Raw genomic sequence first — 9,588 nt, 5'->3', positions numbered from 1 at the left:
CATACATATGCATATGTACATACATACATATGTTCATTAGACCTACCGGGAAAAAATTTTTCCGTACAATCCCGAGTCTTAAAATATTGTTGCACGACAAGAGGTCGCGTTGTGACATTCGTTTTTTTCGTCATATCTTTCTCATAAAAAAAAATTGTATTGGGGACTGTATGTAGATGTCAGCAAAAACTGTAAATGGCGACCCCTAGGTTCGGCTAATTAATTATTTTTTTCATTGCTTGTAAGGTGGCACGGNGTATATGTATGCATATTACTTCGGAAAAAAGTATGTACTAGATATTGGGAAGGCCTTTTAAGTACTTTTAGCATTAAACGATGGTTTTACGTAAATCCGAGGGACCTATTCCGTGTGATTCCTTGTATGGCAGCAGTTGTTTATCAAGCATGAAATATGTATGCGGATAAATTGGTTTTTTCATCGCTCATTGGCTACTAGTGCGAAGTGATCTGTTACATACTGTCTAAAGTTGGCCATATATGACCTATCGTCGCATTCTTTCGTAAAGGCTTTTACCAATCTCCAGGCTGGGCAATCTCATTCAGAGATCTGCGATATTCCGTAAGGGACTTTGTATTTTCTATATGAGAGTATCGAGCTTTAATGCTTGCCTAACTGAAAAAACCTCTCTCTTGTTGTGATTGTTGCGACACTGTTGTTGTTGTTGTTGTTGTAGCGGCTACAACAGCCCCGTCCAGATCGGTTAATATCTCAGTTGTTGTCGTCAAGCTCCACTAACGGAGGCCCCAGGAAACATGCGGCCTCAATGGGCTCGGTCCACAGGGACAGCGACGTTAATGTTGTCGGGTTTACCGGGCATACGAAGAGTTGTTTCGAGTGGTGGGGTGTCTCTCCGCATGCCGGACACTCATTTGGCACATCTGCATCTAATCTTAAGTTTAACCTGCTGCAGTAGCCAGAGCGAAGTTGGGCTATTGTGGTTCTAGTCTTCCGAGGCAGATAAAGCTCCGTCTCGTCGATGTCCGGTGGTTGTGTGGGCTGTTGCTTCGGCGATCTAACCACGTTTAGGTCGGAAAAGTATCTCAGCGACACTGTTGTTGTAGCTCCTTACTAAGTCCTGCCTAGATCGGCTTATCTTCTAGTCGTTGTCGTCAAGCTAAACTTACGGAGGGCCCAGGAAGTGTGCCACTCTAGGCGAGAGCGGCGTTCATTGAGTGGAATTTCGTCAGGCATGCGAAGAGGTGTGTCGAGTCATGGGATCACTCTCCCCTAGCTCAACTAACGGTGGACGCAGGAAATGTGCTGTTTTGACGGGATCGAATGAAAGGGACCCGAAATGATAGCTTAGTGGCCAGTTGAAGAGGTTGTTGGTATTATGGGAGGAGCCTTCACAAGGCAGCTATAAGTTAGTTATGTAGGGGTCAAGTCTGGTCAGTCGACTGCGGTATCCAGATTTTAATTGTCTCTAGCAGCAGCTGAAGCTGTTCGTCTGTTATGGGTTGTACTCACTGGAATGACGGCGGTTTTTCCCGACTAAGGGCTGAACCCTATCTGAGGCAGCTAATAAAGTTGGGTTTCTATACAGGATTGAATATGTTCCAAAGTATATTATAATTCGGCGGTCTGCTGCATGAGAAATGTCCAAAAAGCACAAAAAAGCTTTATCAAACTTTTTCTCTACTTTGTGAAGAAGCGTCATTATGACCAGGGACGTCGACAGAAATTCCGGATCCAGTGGGGTAAAGATGATGGAAATAAAAGTGAGATAGTGAAATAACTCTTATTATCAGACAACGTAAAAATAAACGTCGTGCAATAACTGTTATCAAGCAACGTAAAAAGTATACATTGGGTTATAACTCTTATAGACGAAACATAAAATATTTCTCATCTAATAACTGTTATGAAACGACGTTTTCGTTTAATTTCAGAATTCGATCAACGCTTTCAAGTTGTAAATTCGAGATAACAATTAGTTTTGGACTCTGATTTTATTGTTTTAAAAAGAAAAATATTTTTTTCAATTTAATTTAATTTTTAGGATTTTATTTTGTCTTTGGGGCCATTCAACTGCGACTGGTGGGAACATTTTACTCCAGAATGTGATCAATTGTTAATTATAATTATGTCGTCGAAACTTAGTGGGGCACTGAAAAGAACTCTATTTTACCTTTTTGCTATCAAAGATGAATTTTTATCAAAAAACTTAATTTTCACGAACGATGTTTTTGTGTTGTAAAATATGTATTATACACTTTCGTTTTCAATAAAAGTTCGGTTTATATAATCTTCATAGAAATATTAAAAAATATTTAAAGTTGTGACTGGTGGAAAGTAATTATGCATCAAGTAAAAGTTTCCATATATAAAAATTACAACTAGATTTTATTTTTTTAAATATTTTTCAACAGATTTTATGAAATGTACTCATTTAAAAGTTGTTATTACTGAAATAGAGATAATTAGGGCATTTTAAAGGTTATGTCGTTTTCCTCTTTTACATATGCACATGGAATGACCCCTTTATGGTTATTTTATTTTTTATTTTTTTAATTATATCATTTTGCAAAGCAAAATATTTTTACTTACTTTCGAGGAACTAATTTTATTTTATATTTCTTTTTTAATTTTATATTTGTTTTTAATTTTTAGATTTTATTTTTTTAAAAGGAAACATATTTTTTAAATCATTTCATTCTTGGAAATATACTTTTATTAAATTTTATAATTTTGAATTTAATTTTTTTCTTTTTTTAATTCATTTTTATTTTAATTCTAAGTTTTTATTTTTTATTGGTTAAAGACAAACAGAATAATAATGGGACTTCTTCGTTCGCAGATCTTTTAATTAGTCTTTCGAAATACCTTAGAGAACTTTCAAGAGAACTTACTTTCGAGGAACTAATTTTATTTTATATTTCCTTTTTAATTAGTTATTTTTAATTTTTAGATTTTATTTTTTTTTAACGGAAACCTATTTGTTATATCATTTCATTCTTGGAAAAATATTTTTATTAAACTTTATATTTTTGAATTTAATTTTTTTTCTTTTTCAATGTATGTATTTTTATTTTTATTCTAAGTTTTTATTATTTATTGCTTAAAGCCAAACAGAATAATGCCGAGACTTCCTACTTAGCAGATCTTTTAATTAGTCTTTCGATATACCGAAGAGAACTTTCAAGAATTTCAATTGCCAGAATTGACAATTGTGGTGAGTTGAAAGACAGTTGCCAGAATTTTCCCGAAGACGATGTCCAACAAAATTTTAGTACAACACCTTTTACGGCGAGCCTAACTCCTAAATCAAATAATTGCATTAAAAAAAAACAATTTCAATTAAAGAATTGACATCTGTATGTGATTTTATTGAATTTTTAATGAAAATTAGTGGACTTCTAATGTCCTACATGGTGTGTAAAAATAAAAGTATTCATAAAAGTATCATGGTATTCAGTTCAATAAAATTAAATCAATTCATATGCATTGAAGAAAAAACAAAGTACATATATATGTACATACATATGTACGTGTGTATGAAAACTTCTATTCATCTTCCTCACTTTACTTACAAACTATGGTAACAATCAAGGCACATTAAACAGGTAGTATCAGTAGAGCAAAAACAACATTTGCGTGTATTTTGTTGTTGCTTCTGATATCGAAAGTGTCAAAAACTGTTCTGAATTTTTTCTTCTAAATCAAAGCGTGCCGTGTGAAATACAAAAAATTATAAAAAAATAAAAAATTGAAATTGGAAAAAATAAAAATTGATGCAACTTTCTTTCCTAGTAAATTTGTTTGCTTCTCGAAGCATTGATCCATCCTTTGCAAGGCCCAGTAATCAGCGGCTGCTATTCAGTCGCTTGTTTTGTATGGAAAAGGTTTCACATGCAAATGGATTTTAACAATTCAGAATTTTTGTGAGAAAAAATTAAAAATATTTGACATTTTCGAGACCAAATAATTTGAAAATAAATCAAATCAGCTGCTCTACTGATACTACCTGTTCAATGTACCTTATTCATCTTCCTCACTTTACTTACAAACTATGGTAACAATTACCGGCTTTGGTACTCATAGAAAAAGCTATAGATACAGTAACTTTTATATGTCGAAATTTATATGTACATACGTATGAATGTATGTATGTGTGTATGTGCTTACATCTGTACACAAGTTAATTGCATACAGCCTTACAAAAATATTATCCCAATAACCCTCCAGCGTCGTCGGATCGCTCTTAATCCACATCCACATCATCGTCACCATCCAGCTCACGCAGCACTTCATCGGCGCGCGTTATCAAACCGATCAGTCGAAAATTTTCTTTAACCAATGCAAAGTCTTCCAGTAACTTTAGGTATTTACGCGCCTCGGAACAACTTTTGATGGGCGGCATTATCGGTCCATCATTTGCGGTATTTTTCCGCTTATTCGCCATCCGATTTATAACCGCATCTGGTGCTTTCGTCAACGGCGGCAAGGGCGGAGTGAAGCTCAATGACCCGCTCATGGCAGATATGTTGGCGGCAGGTATGCAAGTAATGGCAGTCGTTGATATAGTTGCTAAATTTTGGCGATCGCTCATGGCAGCTGTAATCGGTGTCAATGTTACGGGCGGTGGGTTAGGTTTTGGCGCAAGTGGCGGTATCGCTGATGCTGCTATCGCAGTACGCACGCCAACTGGTGGTGGTGGCGTTGAAGTGGCTACAATTTTACCTTGAGTTTGTATGAGTCGTCGCAAATTAGCCAAGGCGATATTTTCATCATCCGCCGATTCACGTTCTGCCACCGTTGTGCCACTACTCGACGGAGAGGCGTCAGCATCGGTGTTAAAAGCATTAGTTTGACGCTTTTTAGAATTCCGTTGTGGTGCAATCGCAGCCGACTGCAGGATGCTATGTGCGCTTCGTTGTTGTTGTTGTGGATTCCCTGTCGCCGCTGGCTCCTCTTCCTCTTCCGCTTCTCCTTCTCTTTCTACTTCAGCATCCGAAATGTATTCCTCTTTGACTTCAACCGGCTCTTGCTTGATTTCCTTTTTAATATCCAACATAGGCGTTGGCACGGCTGACTTTTCCGCATCTGAAGACGGCGTAGCTGCAGTTGCCGTTGTTGTAGCTAGTGCAGCTGTCAGCGCATTGGCAGTAGCTGCCGTCGCAGAAGCTGACACCGCTGCCGAGGCCGGTTGCATGCTTTGCGATTGCGCTATGGTCGCCAGTGGTATAATTGTCATTGTCATTGGTTTTGTGCCGCCCACCTGACCAGCAGGTGTAATGGGCGTGGCGACGAGCACCTTTTGCGGCATGCCTGCGACGTTGCCCTGAAGTGGCAATGCGACCAGTTGACGCAATGGTGGCATCTGTGGCGTTGGCACCTTATGCAACGCTGGCTGTGTAGCGCTTCTATTTTCAATATTAGAAGACATTGCATTCTTATTGGGCGTATTCATGTTGACTTTGCTCAAATTTATGCGATTAATGGGCGGATTTCCAGTTGCATTTAGAGTGCTGCTTGAAGCATTTGACGCACTGCCAATTGTACCACTTTGAGTGGCATTCAAACGTCTTCGCTTTGCCGCCATATCCTCGCCACCACCATCTTCTTGCCGCCCCCTAGTATTGTCGCTATTTTTAGGCTCTTCCTTTATTTCCTGAACATCGTCGTCATCATCATCATCATCTTGATCACGCAGCTGCGCCTTACCCGCATCCGGTGTACACTCGTTTAGCACATCCTTCATGACATCCTTAATTTGCACTGAATACCCCTGAGGGTAGCCAATATTCAACAATTTACTATCACTTGTGTATATTTTGTAGGTTTGTCGAAATTTGTCGCACCAATCCTGATGCGGAAAGAAATTCTGCAGACCCATTGCACTCTTGAATTGCAACGCTGTCTTTTGTATGAGTCCATCGGTTATGTGTATGTCCTGGTAGTAGATCATACGTCGCAGCCAGTCGAAGACGGCTTTCCCCAGCATCGAAACACGTGACAGCGGCGCGTACGTTGTTGCCATGCCTCAAGTATGCTATCCTTTTGCTGTACTATGCGTTTTATCTGATCGGGACTGCAATGGAAGAGGCGACCAACTCGCTTATAGACCGGTGATTTTTCATATTCGCGTATGGCCGCCACTTTCTCGTTGAGTGCCAGCACATTTTTTCGCCGAATGCGCGTATCATAGAGCATTTTTTCGTGAGCAGGCTGCTGGAGTGCAGGTGAAGGTGAAGCTTTCTGTGGGATGAAAAAGGGAAATGGGCATGTGGGGAATTAATTTTAGATACATAGGTACGTATACAGATATAATACAGAATATGTGCTGCGAAATTAAGTCTGCTGTGGCCTCAAATCTCTTCACGAGAGCTCGGCTAACTACAAGCTATAAAGTCACAATGAGACCCATCTCGGGCAAAATGCGCTTGTTGTCGACCGACTTGTATTCTAGAAGGATATGCATTAGGGTTTGTTCCGCCATATCACAGTAATGAAAGGCGTAGTCTGTGCTGATTCCTATGGTGTTCAGGGGACTCGTAGCCTGCAATGACCATTCAGTTTACGGCTTAAGCTTGTACTTCTATAAGTTGGATAGCCTAGCCAAGGGCCTTTTTCCTGACAGTATATGGTCCTGCCGCAAGGAAGGGTACCGGTCCTATTTTTCGGGTAGCTATTGGTTCACTTGTTTGCCTGCCAGTTTCTTAGTTCCACTCTTTGTTTTTATGACCCCTTGTGCCCCTAGAGTACTCAAAATTCTTTAAACATGAAATGGGTTTTAGTACAACCTTTTTGTCGCTGAAAATAGCAATGTGCTGGGTTCTTATGTGTACAGTAAGTATGTACATATTTATGTCTGCAGATTTACGTCTGCACGAAAACTGATGGCATAGAACTCCTATTGAAAAACGCTCGGGTATTTGCCCATGCGAATGAATATCGTGTGCGGCCACATTGGTCGAGTGGTTAGAGGTCTGCACTACCATTTTGTGGGTCGATCCCTGGTTAAAACATAAGTTTTTTTTAAGTAATTTGAATTATGAATATGGTGACATACATATGTATCACCGGGAAATAGGGGTTTAGGAAGGCAGTCGTCTGAAAATATTTCGAAGAGGGCTGCACCTGTTTGAAAAGTCGAATGTAATTAAATTCTACCCAAGTTACATATGTATGTGAAATATGGAAATATGTATTGTCGAACGAAAGAGTTTCACGAAATCTTTAGTTTTGACATTTAGAAAATTTTTGAGGTGTTTGAAGATCATCAGATCTGCACCGTTATTTCTTATCTCTAAAGTAAGATGTCAAAGTATAGGCCGGTAAATGTGCAATAAGTTGTCATGTACAAATATTTTGAATTTAGAGCTTTTTTTGCGGTACAGGGTGATTTGAAATTTGAAGAAATGAAAAACGGACACCATTCGAGGAGGACCAAGACTTGGCTTGTCTATGGAAAAGAGATATCTACTAAGAAATTGACTATGATGGCTGACTAGTACTGACGCAAGTCGTAAAATATAAAATTGTTACGTTAAATTTGTGTTTTTCTGTTTTCTATTTATGTAAGCAGTATAAGGTCTTAAAATAATTGTAGCTGCTTGGCACCAAAACCACTGTTGATCAGTGAATGCACAATTGATTAATGTAAATATGTACGTATGTACATATGTGTAAACCACTTACATTTTCCGACTTGCAGGCATCCACGGCTGCTCCGTTCATTCGTTGGACGACACCTTCGACTTCGGCTTCCTTAATCACCTCCAATGCTTCATTTGAATTCTTATCAGCCATTACTTTTTCGCGCTCCTTTACTTTCATGGCATCTTCACTATCGGCTATTGCATTTGTATTGTTGCCGATACTACTCTGATTGTTGTTGCTATTGATGATATTATTGAAATGTTGCTGTGGTTGAATGCCGATGACGCCGCTGTTAGCACTGCGCACTTTGAGGTGCCTTCTTTTGCCGCGCGACAGCAATTTTCGCAAAGTTCGTAATTTTTTCGGAGCCAACGTAGATGACGCTCCCGTTCTTATGGGAGCCGTCACCGATGTCGCCAGGTGCACCGGTAGGCGCACGCGTCGACCGACACGACTGGTCGTAGTAATGGTGTGGCCGTTGGCGGTAGTTGGGTATAGAGGCAGCGGAGGCGGTGGCGGCGGCGGCGAAGGGTCGACTATTCGCCGACGTCGACGCCGTGAAATTTGTTGTTGATTCGGCGTATCCGATGTGAACGCCGTGGCTGCCACCGTGGTAGACGTCGTTGTGACGAATTTTTTGTTTCTATTTTTTTTTTATTTACTTCACTATCGCACTTTTGCTTCGTTATCGTTTTCTGTTAGTGCTGCCGCACTTGCAGTTATTGTTGCTGTTGTTGTTGTTGGTGTGTTATGTCGTTTTGTCGGGTAATTGACTGCACAATGGATTTGCACTTCTATAATGCATAAATTCGGTTTTAGTTTTCTCATAAAATACACACACATACATACATACATACATACATACATACATACATATGAATAAACATTTACACATACTCACCTAGTTAGTACAACCAATGCACTTTCAATATGCAGCGAAGTCAGAAATATGCACAGCACAGTAACTAATTTTCCAATATGACCGCACTGGGTGGTGCGCACAATTTTTGCTGCTATTTCCCAAAGCTGCATACATACATACATGCATACATGTATGTATATGTACGTATGCAAGTGTTTTCCGCCCTTCCGCGGCTCCTTAGATTCACCTTAATAACGTATCTGTTTGTTCCAACAAACTGCTGCTGCTGGTTCAGCTTTGTTTTCACAGTTGACGGCTAAACTGCTGCTTGTAGGCGTGTGGAAGAAAAGTCCAGCGGGCGGGCGCGCGGTCGGTCTTCTTGCGAACGCACAATATTCGTAGCACACGTACTATTAAGAATTTTCAACCAGATTGCCAGAGCGGCTCGTCCCAACTAGAACGTTGCGTTTGTCTAGAAGCGGAAGCAACCAGCCAGCCAGCCAGCCAGCCAGCCAGCTATATGTCAACGAGTCAGCGCCGCCGCTGAGTTGTTCTAGTGGTGTCACCACTACATACATCATCTGCAATGTACTGTGCCGCCGCCATGCAATGCGGAGAGCCCGAGAGCGTTTAGAACCCAGCAACCGCGTTGGTCGTCTCTTTGCGCTTGCTCTTTGCGCGACATCCACAACAATAAACGCTGCTTGCGTTCCCAGTCTACGTAAACCCAATCATTCAGTTGTAGTACTATTGTATTATTTAAAGTTTATTCAGCATGTCTGTCCGTATGTATGTATGTATGTATGTATGTTTGTATAGTACTCGTATTAATTTAATTTCGCTTTCATTTGAGATTTGGGAAATTTTTTGTTTTGGTGCGCATCTGCAGCACATTTCTCACCGTCGCGCTCTCTCCATAGCCAATACCCGACCGTTTCCAACGGCACTCAACTGTGGTCGTGGATTTTGCCATTGTGAGTTGTACAAAATTAACGTTGGGTGGAAAGAGCAGAGCGCCGGCGTTTGCTTTTTTTTAATAAACTTATACATATATTCACTAATATACATACTTATGTCCGTCCATGTTGTGGTTTTTACTTCA

The 9,588-nt window shown here is 40.0% G+C and overlaps 1 protein-coding gene across 1 annotated transcript; it reads right to left on the bottom strand.

Annotated features, from left to right (window-relative positions):
• Nucleotides 1-3,313: 3,313 nt before the first annotated feature.
• On the bottom strand, nucleotides 3,314-9,006 carry LOC108362421 (uncharacterized). Its single transcript, XM_017615378.1, is given in 5 exon segments — nucleotides 3,314-3,534; nucleotides 4,009-5,977; nucleotides 5,980-6,220; nucleotides 7,664-8,418; nucleotides 8,526-9,006. Coding segments are annotated over 3 exon segments (2,133 nt in total). The 5' UTR covers nucleotides 7,802-8,418; nucleotides 8,526-9,006; the 3' UTR covers nucleotides 3,314-3,534; nucleotides 4,009-4,223.
• Nucleotides 9,007-9,588: the final 582 nt, after the last annotated feature.

This window comes from Rhagoletis zephyria, unplaced genomic scaffold (assembly GCF_001687245.7).
Source record: "Rhagoletis zephyria isolate East Lansing unplaced genomic scaffold, Rhagoletis_zephyria_1.1 Rzeph_scaffold_01008, whole genome shotgun sequence".
Classification (NCBI taxonomy): domain Eukaryota; kingdom Metazoa; phylum Arthropoda; class Insecta; order Diptera; family Tephritidae; genus Rhagoletis; species Rhagoletis zephyria.
The sequence above is the reverse complement of the archived record's forward strand: the minus strand, read 5'-3'. Positions and strand labels throughout refer to the sequence as shown.